This window comes from Coenobita brevimanus, chromosome 90 (genome assembly GCF_032717465.1).
Source record: "Coenobita brevimanus isolate Jiangsu-jjx chromosome 90, ASM3271746v2, whole genome shotgun sequence".
In the NCBI taxonomy this organism is placed as follows: domain Eukaryota; kingdom Metazoa; phylum Arthropoda; class Malacostraca; order Decapoda; family Coenobitidae; genus Coenobita; species Coenobita brevimanus.
Genome location: NC_137043.1, coordinates 38,763,071 through 38,779,960, shown reverse-complemented (window position 1 = coordinate 38,779,960; position 16,890 = coordinate 38,763,071). Strand labels below are relative to the sequence as shown.

Here is a 16,890-nt window from a genome sequence, read left to right as displayed (position 1 = left end):
TGGTGGTTTAGTGGGTAATTATTGCGCTCCAGTCGGATTGAGCCGGTGAAGGTTTATATCCAAGGGATGGTTGGGGTTGATTGCTCATGTAATGCCACTCGGGGATGAGTGAGGCTGGTCACTCTCATCTTAAAAATCAAGACCAACTGCTTAGCCCCAGGCTCATGGGGAAATGCAGGATTGGATGACGGATGGATGGACTTTTTCTACTCTAATCTAGAAATGACACCATGTTTCCTCCTAAGGAATATTTGTAATGGGGTCAGCTATGGTACAGCTGATGTTTTTTATGAACTGTAAGCTAAACCAAGCACCAAAATCAGCAAATTACTTCCCAGCATTTGTTGGATACTGTTGGGAAAAAAGGGATTTGAGACTTGCAATGATATGTAACAGTGTGGGGGTCTCAGCTTGGTGTTTTATTCTATGTACAGTCACTTAGAAGAAAGTTTATCAAGTGACCTTACTTGCGGCTGTTTCCTGCCTAAGAGCGATGATTGTGTAGCTAATTACCAAGGTTGTAGCCGCATTTCACTCTCATGGTAGTACCTCCCACGGTCAATGGTAGCCACGCATCTACATCCCCCTCACATATTTGTGCATATTACTGGCCCAAAGATTTACTGCTGTTATTCATATCTTAGTACTTTTACAAATGATATAAGGAAGGGATTGAGAGATACATTGGTTTAGTTTTATTTTTTACTAGAGGGTAACAAAATATGACACACATGCTCCTTCCTATCAGTACTAGTTTCTGATTACTCACTCATGTATAGCAAATAGTAACTAGAAATCAATACTATAGGTTATACCATTTGGTTTTCAGGAGTACTTAATGTGAGTGTAATGCTCTTGTTATTGTGGTCAGCAGTTGGTAGAAGTGTTACATGAACACTTCAAGCACCAACACCAAATGTAAAAATCTCACAAGATATGCAAAGTTGGTAAAAGAACAACAATGGCAGTGATTAGTAGAACAGCTCTTCTTTGTGGAATCATTTTAGGTGCCATAATGATGTAGGTGGTCCATACTAGGTCATGTACGGGTAGTGCCTCATGAATGTGAGCTTGATGACAAAGACAGTACAAGGTGTAAAATAAGCCCGAGGCATCCCAACTGGTTGAGCATGATGTATCATTATATCAAAACAAATAAAGAAGCATTCATTTATTCACCACTCTTTCAGCCAAACTGATGTATAAACAAGGTACTGGACATAGCTGCACATGGATCAGCCATAAATCCATTGCTATGAGACTAGTTAGGAACTGTAGAGGTTACTTAGAATAGGTAAAGGCATTACAAGGTAGGTTAGGCTTGACAGCTTCTAAAGTTACCAGACTGATAGCTTGTACAGCAGGTACTTCTCACCAGTCACTGGCATGACAAGCAAGAGTAGCAAAAAACTTAATAGGTGGAGATATTTGGAACCTGGTCGATTGTAATGCCCAGTAGCATGTATGTTACCTGACAGTCCATTTGTCAGCAGTCACAGAAATAGGGATGAGTGGAGACAAGAGACTTGGATGCATTTTTGTCTTGACACCCTGGATGAATAGGTTTGAATTTCTGACAGTGGATGCAGCAGTATGATGAGAGGAGCAGACAGAACCTCTTTTCATTTGCTCTTGTAGAGATCCCTAACCTCTCCCAGCTCAGTTGATGGTCAGGTTTTGTCAAATTGGAGGGCCAGTTTGACTAGTTACCAAGGAGATTCACTCTTACCTCATAACTAAGGCTCATCAAATTTCATGCAAGCACAACTTAGTACATGCATTCATTTTATGAGAGTGCCTCAGTTCTGTCAGGTAAAATCTAGCAACTGTAGTAACTACAGAGTTCATTTGTAAATTCATGTTTGAGTTAATTGGCAACACAGAGTGGACTCTTCTGTCGTAGGCAGTCCTCATCGGTTATGTAGAAGTAGTGCTTGTATGAGAGAGCAGCGCAGTAGCCCAGCTGGTCAGGTTCTGGTGCCTGGCGGTAATGGTAGCAGGTGGACCCATTTGCCTGCCGGGTGGTGTGGGAGGCGGTCGTCACATTTCTCGCTCGACACTCATCATAACGCCTGTGGTGTGAGATAGATTAGGATAGAGGGGTACTGTATGCTTGATGTTAGTGACTCCACAGTAAATATATTGGACAAATTCCCCTACTGTGGTACTTCTGTGCTCCCAACTGTATATACAGATAACTTGTGATGTGTTAATTGATGGTATGCAATATTGGAACATCTGTGGATGCATAGATGTCTTTGTTTTCCTTGCTAGTTTTTGAACAGAAAGTAGTTTGATATATTCCTCAAATATGGGGGTAATACTTACAACACTACTGTAGCCCACATAAAATGATTATACAGCAATGAATTGAGGGAAACCTCCTGAACATGAAAAGTTAAATATCATTCAACATATTTCACAAGTTTACTTACTGCAGCATGTAATTAACAGTTTAGTTAGCATCAATGACTATGAGTAAAAACAGTAATTATGATATGAGGGAAGAACGTAAAGTGAAAACAAAAAGGCCACATACATAAGTGATATGAAGCAGGAAGAAACAGTATAGCAGAGTAAAGCCTCACCTGACAGCCCAGTAAGGTGAACCCATTGCCATTGGAGAGTCATCCAGCCAGGCCCAACCCCTCCCCTTTTCACGTTGACGCCCGCCAAGCCAGAAGTCTGAGGTTAGTTCTGCCACGGAGGGAATGTTTGGTGTATTTTTACTGGCAAGGACAGTATATTATCTTTCTCTTCTACTGGATAAATTAGTATGTTCTGTCATGGAAATGTTTGCTGATGTTTAATAGGAAGAGGGTGTATTATCTTCCTATTATTGTATTTACTGGAACAGAAAAATTGTTTTTTCATATACAACTTGGGAACTTACATACTGTATTACATAAGCAGCCATTGTAGAGAAATGAATATCCTGCTAACAACACTGAGCACTGTATCTACAACATTACATATACAGTAGCTTACTGAATACAGTACCTGATGAAGAATAAATGCTAACCTCATATTACCCCGTGTGAGGTATAAGGGCGTGACTGTAGATACTAGATGATAGCAAAACAATTACAGCTATGTATATGTGTGGCCTGGAGAGATTATCAAAATTCAAGATTTGGCCAGCTAGTGATAGGAAAGAGACTCTGATGTGGTAGATAAACTGAGATATAAACATCAAAGGTAGAGAGGATACTAACGGTGGTTCTGGAGATGCTGTAGGATGGTGGTGAAGTGGTCAACACTCTGGAGGGTCAAGAGATCACCCCCTAGCACACGGCAGAATGCCCTCGCCTCGCCCCAGCTCACCTGGATCAAAACAGATTAAGCACAGGACTAAGAATTCACAAGTTAGGGGCAGGGAATCTGAACTGAAAATTAAGGACAGGGAATCAGAATTGCAGAGTAAGGACAGGGACTCAGTACAGACAAGTTTGGAAGATGAAATCAGTATAGCAGTGAAAAGTCCTTTGAGTATTGCTGAACATTCCTAGCCAAACAACTTGTGTTTTGTCAATTTTAACCTAGCCTACTATTACAGTCTTGCCATTGTGAATATCTACTGAGCTGTAACAAGAGGTTAGCACTAGAATATGATGCTGGTCATGAAGAAGTGTTATGGGTTGGATGTAGTGCCAATGTATTGTCTTATTCCTCCACTAAGTTATAGAAAATAAGCTGCAAAGGGATGAAAACTGCCAAGTCAAGGTGAATAAACTATAATTCTCCCCAAAATTATGCTGAAGTGAGTGTGGCTGACCTTGCCGACAGAAAAGACTGAGAGGCACTGTTCGCCGACCATGGTGAACATCTCGGGGCAGTCAGGGTGGCTGAAGGTGTTGTTTAGGTTGGCCACCAGGTCCTCACCCAGCGCCTCACTCATGCGCCAGCTCGGATCTGAGGATGGACAATTGCGGCATATTAGTAACCACAGCATCCCTTATTATGAGTCAGAGATGTGATCTAAATACATTTTGTCTTTTTCTTAGATTCTAGGATGTGAAGTCATAGTAGCAGTAGTAGTAATAATAGTAGTAGTAGTAGCAATTGTAGTAGTAGTAATAGTGGTAGTAGCTTCATCACTAGGCACATCTGAATGTGAATGGACAGATTGAAGTTCCCCTTCTCCACAGTTCACTCTCTTTTCAGTGGATAAGGATGGAATTGAGGGACGTTTGTATAACTGGGCATCTCTGCCACCTGGTCATATTGGCGACACCATGTGAAGACGCTCCTATCCAGCATCCTATGTTGTGTGCAGGCGAAATGGTACTCAGTGTTAAACCCCCTCCCACTCATTCAAGTCCCACCCCTAACACCTCTCAAACACCTGCTAACCCCACCAACACTCACCAGGGACACCCTCTGCTGGCATGACGATGGAGGAGAACCTGTGTATCGTGTTGTCCTGTAGCACCTGGAAGTGAACATTGGCTGGTCAGTGGGCCTGTAAGTAGGAAGATAGTTCAAATGATAACTGCCAGTCCCATATTACTTGCCTTGAAGTGTTAAGGCTCAAGATAAGGCAATCATAAGCTACTCCTGTACATTTAAGTGAAGATGACTACCCTACTTCCCTTACTGGCATCATATGATGCAAAACCTATGCAAAGCTATCATTCTAACTGGGGCACCCTGACCACTAGACCACCAATAGTAGTGGGTCATGAAGAGCATAACTGAGCAACATCTAAATAAAAAGTGAGCATGTAGGTTGGGAGAGGGAGGAGGGAGGGAAGGTGCAGGGAACAGAGAGAGAAGGGAAAGGAGGAAGAAAAAGCCAGAGAAGAGGAGGAAGAGGGGGAGACAGAGAGGAAATGAATTATAAGGACCATGTAGGAGAGAAAAGGTTGATGAGGAAGTTCAAACAATAAGGGGAATAGAGGAGAAATAGGGTTAAAGAAAGCTAACCCTTTCAACCCAAGGACATCATTTTACTCATGCTACCTCCAGCAGTTTTACTAAGCACTGGCTAGACTTAAAGAGCTGGAAGTATCAGATGCAGCCTTTATAACCCTTTCATTACTAGAGATCCTTCCTAGTTGAATAAAGTTGTCTGGCAGTGGACTGATTAAAATGATAATTAGCACATCTGAGCTGTTGCTGCCAGATCCTCTTGGTTCTTGGCCCAGGAAAGGAAAAAAAAGTTGAAAGAGGCTGCTTTATGAATCTAGATATACCCATAAAAATGTAACCTTATGAAAAAAAAAAAAAAAAAGCCTTAGAAAGCAATTTTATTATCCTCAATTATCGTATTTAGAAAGAATTTTAAGATTCATATGAAGATTCTCTACTTGATAATCTCTGTATATATGGCTCATCCCTGATAAGCATTTTGAGGGATCATAGGAAAGCATCTATAACTAGCCTATCCTGGAAGCTCAAGGGGGGTGGGATGCAAATGGCCAATTTCAAGTTGATCTCTCAGTAAATCAGTTAAGTCAGCAACTCACTGACTGTTCCAGGCCGGCCCCTGGGAGAAATGCAGCAAACGCATTATCAGTATGGCAGGGTTAAAAGTACTTGTAAGGGAGAATTCTGCAAATAAACCATCGGACTGGGAGGGTTAAAAAATACTTGGAAGTCAGGGAGCTACAGTCCAGTATTCCGTACCACCTGTCTCACCTTGCACATCTTGGGGTCTAAGCTGCCTTCACACGGGGGGTCTGTGTGCTGGCAGTATGATCGGAGGGACATGCACTCCAGTTCTCCATTGCGACGACACGCCACCTCCTTCCGTCCGCATCCATAGTGGCTTTTGAACACCTGTAGGGGAGGACACGAAGATTAAGGGCGGTAAGTTTTGGTAGGGCAGGGTAGGGTAAGGTAGGGTGGGTTGGGTTAGTCTAGGTTTGAGTAGGTTGAAGATATATTAGAGTGGGGTAGGGTAGGGTTGGGTAAGGGGAGCTGGGTTGACCTACTTTTGGTCTGAGTACGGTGAGAGAGTTTAAGCTAGGGCTGAGTACGCTAGGGTAGTGTACAGTAGGTTTGGGTAGAGTACTAGGTAGGTTAGGGTTGGGTAAGGTTGTAGGCTAAAGGAGGTCGTTACTCATCCACTTAGGCTAGTTGTAAGAAATTCACCTCATCAGCCAGATATTCGTTTTTCTATTTGTACTGTCAGAGAACTGGGATGGAGGTAAAACATAAGGTGTGGGTATAAGGACTGAAGACAATAACTTTAAGGTCTGTGTTATTTAGCCCGGGTTTAATTATGCATGTGTCGAGTAGAGAGGTATATGAGAAGGGGAAGTGTAAGCTGGGGGGGGGGGGGCAACGAAAAGGCAGATGACCGACAATGGAGGCGATTCGTTTGTGGCCAACCCTTACGTGATTAAGGTGTCTGGCTATAGATAGATAATGTCGGGTTTAGACAGATAGACAAATATGTGGAATGTGTCGGGTTTACTCACAAGGCAAAGATCGGGGTCCTCGTCCTCGCCACCCTCGCAGTCACTTTCACCGTCACACACGTAGCTCAGGTCAACACACTTGTCCTCAGACGAGCACGCTATCTGCTCTGTAGGGTCACTGCACTCTAGCGTCTCTGCAGGTGGTGGGTAAGAATCATCATCATCATCGTCGTGGTCGTTATCATCATTGTCATCATCATCATCATCATCATCGTCGTCGTCGTGGTCATTATCATCATCACCGTTGTAGTCGTCGTCATCAAGAATCATCATTGATCACAGTTCCATCAAGCTTACTTACATTTTGAAACCAAATTCTTCCATGTTAGAGAATATCTTGACATGACTGCCTCTCTCAGGAACATTAGCCAACAGAGGTATATCAGAAGAGGTGAACTATTAGGCGAAATTTTGCATCTTTTACCTTCAGAACAAAACATTTCGATTTGTTTGAATTTTTAAAAGTTTGCATATTTCAGGATAAAGGAGAGCTTAACTGAATCACATAACATTTATTTTTGATCCATGAATGTTTATTGTTTAGGTGAATTTTGAAAGTTTGAACGATGGACGAAAAGGGGCGTGGTCCATTTTCGGAGGGATAGGAAATTCTTTTAGTTTTGTGGTTTTCAGTTTCTTGTTTATGCAGATTCAGTTTATAATGGTGGGAAATAGCGTTGGGATGGTTATGGTGATGGAGAGTCGCCATTAGCGAGTGAGTGACCAAGGCCGACGCATGCAAGCATGACAGAACCTTTATAAACGATACGATACAAATGATGATAATGATTTATGAAGGTGATGTTGATAATGATGATGATGATGATGAGGGTGATAAGGGTGATGATAATGATGATGATAGTGATGATGGTGACGATGAAATTGGTGATGATGATGATGACGATAGTGCTAATGATAACGATGCTGCTGCTGATAATAATAATAATGTTTTTTGTGTCAACTTTTTCATGATAGCCAGTCAGTGGCAGCAATACTGAAAATGTTAAGATAGATAAAGACTCTTATTATCGGTACTGTTGACATGTTTTTAATTTCAGTGTGACCATCTGTGCTTGAGTCACTGTAATTGAATGTCAGACGCGGTCCAGTACCATTGGACAGCACAGACAGCACACCAGACAGCAGGCAGTGAGGGGAGGATGGCTAGACAGTGAGGAAATGACCAATGACCACCATATCAACAAGAGTTCCATCATGGCGTCGACGGAGCTTCAGGGAAGACCCCCAGAATCAAACCAGACTACCTGTAAGCTCTCAAAACTCCTATTCACTCACTCAGCAGAGATTATACTCAGCAAAAACTCACCAGAAGAGGCGCAGGAGACCAGGAGAAGCAGAAGGAAAGAGGAGAGTGGAGACGGTGTGGCTAACATTGTGGAGGCCGGGACAGGACTGAGTGAAGGCGGGTGGCCATTCCATATGCAACAGCCGGGAGGAAAGGGTAAATCGTTTGCATTTCGCTCACTCCAGTATTCTTCGTCCCTTTTCAGCCACTTATCATCATCCGAGGGTCCATAGGGCTTCGTTCCCCGTCTTCTGTGTATTTGAGTCATGTATTTTGGATCCATTTTTGATGTTTATACTAATCTTCATTTCTATAACACATACCTGCCAATAATATATCTCATTTATTCTTTCCTAGACACTTGCTATCCTGTTGTCTATATCTATGACCCATAAGACTCACATTTGTCATCTACACTTGTAATTCGAATATACTAATACACACCTGTCATCCAAACAACCACACCTGTCATCCAAACAACCACACCTGTCATACAATCATCCTCATCCCACATCCACACCTTACACAAATCCACATCTGTCGTACTTACACTTTACATCTGTCACTCTTCCCTAACACACACATCTGCTACTCATGTCCACATCTGTCACCCACCACCACACCTGTCACCCACCATCATACCTGTCACCCACCATCACACCTGTCACCCACCACCACCACACCTGTCACCCACCACCACACCTGTCATCTATTCTATTCACAATGGTCACTCCAACAGGAAGTTCCATCTTTGTCCTTGGTCACATATTACTGCTTTTTTGCATATGGGTTATTGTGTGTGTGTGTGTGTGTGTGTGTGTGTGTGTGTGTGTGTGTGTGTGTGTGTGTGTGTGTGTAATGGGGATCTATGGGTATCACAGGGGTACAGGATATGGTCTATAGGGGTTTTGTAATGAGGCGTTGGGTACATTTATACACTACTCTCTCTCTCTCTCTCTCTCTCTCTCTCTCTCTACACACACACACACACACACACACACACACACACACACACACACACACACACACACACACAAAGCAAGGCCGCAAGGATGTTTATGCCGCATGTCTGAGTGGATGAGAGTTTATGAGAAGTTATGTGTGTGTGTGTGTGTGTGTGTGTGTGTGTGTGTGTGTGTGTGTGTGTGTGTGTGTGTGTGTGTGTGTGTGTGTGTGTGCGTGCGAGCTCCAAGCAAGCGAGATAGGATAATGTTTGTGTAAGGCGCCGTGAGTGTGAAAATAAGTGTTTTAGGGAGCGGCAGGAAGGAGCTATGCGGGTAGGGTAACAAGAGAGGAACACACCATCCGCACACGATCCATAGCCCTACACTCACAAGTATGTATGTATATATGTATGCATGTATATATGTAAGTATGTATATATGTATCACCTATCCACACACCACACTTCATCAGCTGTGTTCCTGTTGTGGTGTGTGGTATGGGATGTGTGTGTGTGAGTGTGTGTGTGTGTGTGTGTGTGTGTGTGTGTGTGTGTGTGTGTGTGTGTGTGTGTGTGTGTGTGTGAGTTGTGATGTGTTGTGTGAGAGAGGGTATGTGTAGTGGTGTGTGTGTGTGTGTGTGTGTGTGTGTGTGTGTGTGTGTGTGTGTGTGTGTGTGTGTGTGTGTTTTAAGAATGAGTGAGTTAGTGACCCTTTAGCTTGACTTGAACCCCCCCCCCTCCCTTGTACAGTTTGGTGCCATCTGCAGTGTTCATGCCAGGTGCCACTCTACCCCCTTCACCCCCTCCCTTTCTCTCCTACTCTTTCCCTCTAGAATACTCCTTCCTTCTTTTCCCTCCACCGTCCCATCTTTTCCACATCCCCTCTCTCCTCTTCACCGTGTCTCCTTCTCTCCCTTGTCTCCAGAATTCCCCTTCCTTCCCTCCCTGTCTCACCCCCCCCCCACCCCGGCGGGTCTGTTCCCACGCCCCCCACTGCCCCTCCACCACAGGAAGCACTTGATTTACTGCCCTGCCCTGCCCTGCCCTGCCCTCTTCTGCCTTGTCCTACTTTACCCTGCTCTGCTCTGTCCTACCCTGCCCTATCCTGCCATACCCTACTCTGTTCTGCCCTGCCCTGCCCTACCCTACCATGCCATGCCCTGCCGTGCCCTATCTTGCCCTGCCCTGTCCTGCCCTATTCTGTCCTGCCCTGGCATGCCATGGCATGTTTTCCCTGCCGTGGCATGCTTTCCCTTAGCCTACCTTGTCATGCTCTACCCTGCCCTCGCTACACACTGCTCCGTCTCACACTGTCCTGCCTTGCCCTTACCTGCCCTGCCATGCCCTGCCTACCCAACCCTATCGTACACTACCCAATCCTTCCCTTCCCTGCCCTGCCCTACCCTTGCCACACACTACCCCGTCTCACACTGTTGCCCTGCTTTGTCCTGTCCTCTCCTTCCTTACCGTGACCTGCTCTGCTTCGCCGTGTCTTGCTCTGGCACCGAGTCACCCATCTCTTACCCTTTTCCTACCCACCCACCAATCCTCTCTCGAGTGAACTCTAAAGTCCCCCCCCCACACACACACACACCCAGGCCACCATGACTGGCTTCCTGCACAAACTGGCCTGTTCAGATAAAACTAAATGGGCATCGGTTATAGAGGCAGCCCTGCACACCAACGGAGAGGCCGACAAGTTGACTCCACGATCCAGCGAGTGTGCTTATCGATGTTAAATTAGGTTTCGTGCGTAACAGCCATAAATAAGGCCACGAAACTAAATTATTACTCCTAATTTTACCTTCACAATTCCTTCTCCGTCATTGAATTTAGTTACTGGTATCAAAAATTCTTCTTTTATTCGTAATTAACTTTTGCGTCATAGTACCCTCTTTGTTCTTCCCGTACCACTCTACCTTTTCAATGTTTGTTGGTTTATATCCTTTCACTGACCCTGACTACACTGTGACCTTAAAGCAGCACTACAGCAAGAACCACACACACACACACACACACACACACACACACACACACACACACACACACACACCTTTCCTTCACTTCTCACAATACAGGAAGCAGCCAACACACATCACACGCAACTTGTCACGAAGATGGAAAATAATGAGATGTGTGTGTGTGTGTGTGTGTGTGTGTGTGTGTGTGTGTGTGTGTGATTCCCAAGCCAGTCTCTCTTAAAAAAAAAACTCTTTCCTGGACACACTCAGCATAATCCCCCATTCCACACCAAGCCACCCTGCCTCATACACCCCCCACAAATGCAGCCACCCTCCCCCCCTTCGTCAGTATCCGGGCAGTACCGTACACAGGAAAAGATACTTCCTGGCACACACACACACACACTCACACACACACACACACACACACACACACACACACACACACACACACACACACACACACACACACGGCGGGGGTGGTGGTAGGGGAAGTACTGTGAAGGATGGCGATACCAGACTGCTTTCATGGTGGTCTGTCTGTGGGCGGGGTATGGTAGTGGTGGTAGGGGGGTGGGAGGGGTTGTTGGTGGGGGTTGACGGGATTTAAGTTGGGGGTTGTGTGTGTGACAGTTGGTGGAAAGGGAATGGTATAGCGTTGAGGTGACTGGTGTAGAGTGGATGCTAGCATTATGGTGTGTGATAGTAGTGTGGTGTGTGGCGGGTGGTGGAGAGAGGGATGGTTGAGGGTACTTGTGAGTGGTAGTGGTGTGATAGTGTGGAGTATGGGGATGGTAGGCATGGCAGTTTTTCATGGTAATTGAAATCTAGTGGTCACGTATACTTAAGATGGCAGAAGGAAACCGAAGGATGGTAGCGAGAATGGTAGGAATGATGGTAGGAAAGGAAATCGCGATAGTTAATATTTAGTGATGATGTATGGTAGGAATGGTGCAAGGAAAGTATGTGGAGGAATCGGTGAGTGTGGAGGGAGGGATGGGGGGAAGGTTGGAGGGAGGTGAATCATGGAGGAAATGAGATAAAGTGAGGGAGGATAGGGTGTCTGGCTCGCTGGCTAGTACCCTGCCCTTTCACCCACGATGACGAGTTTAACGTAAAATATGGCATAAGTTTAGAGCAGTTGAGTTTATAATAAAAAACATCATACATCCATTTATCCATCCGTCCATCCAGCCAGTCAGCAATCCATCCATTCATCATTCCATCCATCCATCTATCGTTAAAGCCCTCCATCTACCCCATTCTCCCTCCCTCTCTGCATCCAGCATCCATCCGTGCAGGAGAGGTACGCCTTCAAGTGATGGCACAGGTGACCAGGTGGTTGTACAAACGTTCATCAACTACCTCCCTATTCCCCCAAAAGGAGGATGGTGGGCTATAGAAGGGCAATTTAAGCCTGTAGTCCACGGAGTTCACATATCAGATGAACCTGGGGTTGCAACTACTACTACACTGCAACGACTGCTAGCACTACTACTACTACTACTACTTCTATTGCTACTAATACAACTACTGCTACTACTACTACTCCTACTACTACTGCCACTAATGCTCTTGCTCTTACTCTTACTATTATTACTATTGCTACTACTACTACTACTACAGCCACCACTACTACTGTACTGCTACACAGCTTTCGGCAGTACCAAAATACATCGTAATAAATAAAATGTTGAACACGAACTGATATGAAAAATCGCACAAAACTAGATAAGGTACTGGTTTTATAGTTTTTATTTTTATTTTTATTGCCATTTCCTGGGTTGGGTTGGGTGTTATGATGCATGATTCCTTGTGACACTCCTCTCTCTCTCTTTCTCCCCTGGTAGCTAGATAGACAGAGAGATGCATAGACAGAGTTACAGATGCAGACAGACAAACAGATAGATGGATAGGCAGATAAATACAGATAAATAGATATTATAGTGGTAAGAGGGGTGCCAACCATCCACTCACTCAGTGTAGTGCTACCTTCATGTGGCTCTACAGTACACTGAGTGAAAAGCCAAAAGTTTCTTTTAATTCAAGAAATAATTTACTGTACTACTTTAGGTGGCAGCCATTAATCCGAGTCGACACCTGATGGCCTAGTGGGTTAAGGCATTCTAAAGACGTGGCCTACAAGGGTTTACATCCAAGGAAGGGTTCAGGTATATTGCTTACGGAATACCACTCAGGCATTTGGAACCGGTCTCCCTCCCTCTCTCTCTCTCTCTCTCCACTGTATATTGATGAATATCTAGCCATTCATTTCCTCTCGCCATTCTCTGAACAGAATTATAAGCTAGATCTTTTTCTTTTCATTTGCTTCTGCTTATAATACATATAGGCCTTACTTTTTCTTTTCTTCATAGTTCTCATTAGAATGTGGTAGGTTTCTCGAATTTAAATCTGGCGCCACCATAGCAGGCGACAGGGCTGCCATCTGTAAATAAGAATCAGCTGGTGGTGGCGGTGGGCGCCCTGCACTTTGACGTGTGACGTTTGGAAGGTATACTCCATTTTGGCCATATTAATCATCTTTCAATTCAGAATGCCACCATTTTGATCATCAGATGAGTGTCTGAACATACTTGCACCATATCAGGCAGTTGAAATAAGTGACATTTTGATTTTGTACTAAATATTCGTTTTTAAAATGGATGAAGTACTGGTTACGGTTGTCAGGGTCCAGTCCATACATTCCGTGGCTCTTTTGGGAGGTGTTCACTAGTTACTAATATTCACCAACTTAACTTTACTGTAAAGGACAGTCAGTAAACCAGGATGGGTTTCAAACTGAGTGAGTAAAAGCGATAAGCTATCTTGAACACGCCAAATGTAATGGACAATTTTCGTCAGCGTTAAGAAGTGGGGTATTATTTGGAACAGTCTTCATGAAACCTCGTTGAATTCTTTTTCATATTTTTTATGAACTTACTCTGTTCCAGACAAATTTGTTCAGCGTAAGAAAAATTCTTTGGTTTGAAGGATTTTATAAGACTGAGCTCTGTAAAACTGAGTGGACTTTTACAAAGGACCACATATTAAAATGCAGTTATGTTTACATGATAATTTGTTGTATATATATGTGTTCCATCTCTTCCAGATATCTGTGAAACTGCACCAGAAGCCATGTGGAAGCCACACAACATTAGTGAGCAAAACAAATCTGCTTTTCAAGAACTGTGTCTGAAATTCCAGCAAAATCCAAGTGTGTTCCAGTGCCGCAGATCCCAGACAGAGGAAGGACAGACTACAGACAAGAGGGATGATGATCACAATGCCAGCATGCCCTTGGAGGGGGTAGAGGAACCTCAGAGGAAAAAAGCTAAAACTGAGATGACTACACATGCACAGGGGATGGAAGAACCTCAGGAGAAGACAAAAACCAAGATGACAGAATCACCAACAGAGATTGTAAAGGATACAAGTAACACCCAGTCACCAGGAAATACTACCAAGGATATCAGTAATACCAAATTGCCAGCAAAGTCAGCAGAGGTCACCAGTAATGCCAAGACACAAGCAAATATTAAAAATGGTACCAGTAATGTAGCATCAGCATCAGCACCTGATATAAAAGTTCTGCAGAAAAAGATAATTACATCTCTCACCAAGCGAGAGGCACTTAAGCCTTATGATTTCCCATTGGTTAAGCCTGAGGATATTTGTAAATGTGAAGCACCATCCCTCACAGATGACGCCCTGATGGGATTGTGTGAGACAGGTGAAAAGTATGGTGGTCTTTGTGTGGCACTGCTGGGAAACTTCATACTCTTGCCCAAGGTACCATTTTCAGTAACTGTGATTTTATTTACATGTTTCTCACACTTCCCATGATCATGAGCCATCTTATTTTACGGGATCAGAGGATGCATGCGCTCCTGTTTGATGGCTTTAATTATTTTTTTTACCCCCAGGTCTTAGAGTCATTGGAGTTGTTGGACACATTCGATACTTCTCTTCATACAGTTTAGCGTTATGCCCCTTTATTCACCATTTTTATTTATTTTTTTTAAATCTATTCCCAGTAACTTATCTGTTTTTTGGTCTGTTAATTACTTTGTAGTCCATTTACCATAACTTGAACCATATTTTTGTCCTTTTGTGGCTTTCATCACAGATCTCGGTGGCAGGCTAGGACAGTACGATGGCACTACATCCTTTCCACAGCACGTGATATTAACTTCATTGTTCATTTTGTTCATTTTCACTGTCAGAATTTTAGTGCAAAGGTTAGGCAGAAATCGCTGTATAATATTGATTGCTCCCCAGGAATTTCGAAAGATCCTTATGTACAGGCATTCCCCTCCATACAATCCATGGCTATACGATACCCTGCCTTAGCAATGTGAAAAAATTAACACCCTTCCCTGCCTATTGATGGCCAGTCTCTGGTTATCCATTGGGTTTTGCTTTTTTTAACCAATTTTGATGATATTTTAGACTTAAATTTTGTGTTAGGTTGATTTATAAACTTTCTAGACTAAAGATTAATGTGTTTTAGTCAGGTGGGGTGAACACTCATTTTTGGGTACAGCTTACCAAGTTTGAGTTTTTTCCAGACATATTTTTGATTATTATCAGATTTTATTTATGGGTTTAGGTGAAGTATACTGTAAACTACTTTTAGGCTTACTTTAACTTGTGTAAAGCTATTTGGGGGTTTAGATGAATTAGAAACATGTTTTTGAACTCACTTGGGTGGGTTTTGGACTTGGTTTTGGGGTAACCCCAAAGCTCCCGAATGCATCCCAATACTTTCTGTGTTATAATGTCCCCATTTGATGATACCCTGGCTCATCGATGGGTTTTCCCAAGCGCATCTCATCGTTATAGCTGGGCTTAACTATATCAGTGGAACGTTCCTGTTTTGATATCCATTGGGCTGCAGGAGTGTGATACTGTTTTGTTGATTGTGCAATTGCCTCCAAATTTCCGTTCACCCTTTTGCCCATCTTTAACTCATTGTATTAGCTAGGGTAATTAAAACTAACTTTAACACAGACAGAGTGTAGCCGACTATGTAACTTTTCCCAGACTATCACAGTGTTACAAGTTATTGAAGGACAGGAAGAGGAATGGAACTTCTGGAGGCAATTGTCCGTAACTGTTGCCATATTTCAGCTGTATCACCTGCCCACCAAACTTGCCATCCCAGTGCAGGTGGCATTGAACCAGTTGACTCAGCGTTATACAGAGGAAGTGGTGGAGACAGTGCTGGTGCCGCTGCTACGCTTGCTGCCCACCATCAGGGACCAGCACAAGGAGATGCTGGCCCACTGCGTCCCTGGGGTTGGATCACACCACATCATAACCATGCTTAGGTGTGATGGACATCGTGTACTTCCATGTTCCATCTGACATAGGAGGCTTCATAGCACTTCTTCCTTAGAAGTTTATTCAGTACAGTGTATCTACTCTAACTTTATCTTGTATGTTATTTATTTAGTTTAATATCTAGACTGTTGTGTCAGTAACATACAACAGGATACTGAGATGTAATTTTCAAATTTTTAGCTAAAGAGCTGCTGTAAGAGAAAATGTTTGCACACTCGAGGCCATTGGCCTTCATATGTCTGAGAAAAGTAAATTCTTGATCTTTTCTTCAGTTTGCATACCACAGTAGGGTAACATTCATAACTGTGTGTGACAGCCATATTATTTTCCAGCACTTTGTCAACTCGTGACCACCCGGGTAGCGAGAATGACTTTCGTGTACTGGAGGTACTGTGTCAGCACTGTAGCCCTGCCTCTCCTGACATCCACACACCCACCCTGGCCTGCCTCAGTAGACTGGCCCCACAATACACCACCAACGTCGGGTTTGGACAGTGTCTCCTCTATGTGATCAAGAATATTGCAAAACATTTTGAAAATATCAAAACTTTCATGTTGATAGTAGATTCTCATAAATCTCGGTTGAGGAAGGTAATTGATATAGCCATGAGGAAGATAGGGTATGATACTTGACATTGATTGTACAGTTGTAAACTGATAGAATACTGGTACATGTGTAGGTAAGAGTGATGGACTGTAAATATGAATATACAAGTGGTGAAATTGAGACGTATGAAAACATGAGTACAGTGCTGATATCAAGAGGTACCATGAACTGTGCCCTTGAATTTAGAAAATTTAATTTGTGTTTAGCATGGAAAGATGTACTCCTCATTATTTTATATATGCAAATATAAATGCTTTTTCAGCTCTTGTGGTGAAAGAGATGTCCAGTGAAAAACTTGCTGAAAT

At 43.5% G+C, this 16,890-nt stretch overlaps 2 protein-coding genes across 2 annotated transcripts; one reads left to right on the top strand and one right to left on the bottom strand.

Moving 5' to 3' along the window:
- Positions 1 to 1,640: 1,640 nt before the first annotated feature.
- Positions 1,641 to 7,836, bottom strand: LOC145411522 (uncharacterized). The gene is made up of 8 exons (XM_080281534.1): positions 7,753 to 7,836; positions 6,426 to 6,559; positions 5,641 to 5,781; positions 4,369 to 4,432; positions 3,776 to 3,912; positions 3,216 to 3,324; positions 2,589 to 2,697; positions 1,641 to 2,072 (listed from the first exon to the last, which is right to left on the bottom strand). Exons 1-8 carry the CDS (start codon positions 7,817 to 7,819, stop codon positions 1,868 to 1,870), a joined length of 966 nt encoding a protein of 321 aa, XP_080137660.1. The 5' UTR covers positions 7,820 to 7,836; the 3' UTR covers positions 1,641 to 1,867.
- A 5,264-nt stretch (positions 7,837 to 13,100) lies between these two features.
- LOC145411677 (uncharacterized) lies at positions 13,101 to 16,890 on the top strand. The gene is made up of 4 exons (XM_080281683.1): positions 13,101 to 13,147; positions 13,745 to 14,424; positions 15,766 to 15,965; positions 16,311 to 16,890. The coding sequence occupies exons 2-4, from the start codon at positions 13,771 to 13,773 to the stop codon at positions 16,609 to 16,611; spliced, it is 1,155 nt and encodes a 384-aa protein (XP_080137809.1). The 5' UTR covers positions 13,101 to 13,147; positions 13,745 to 13,770; the 3' UTR covers positions 16,612 to 16,890.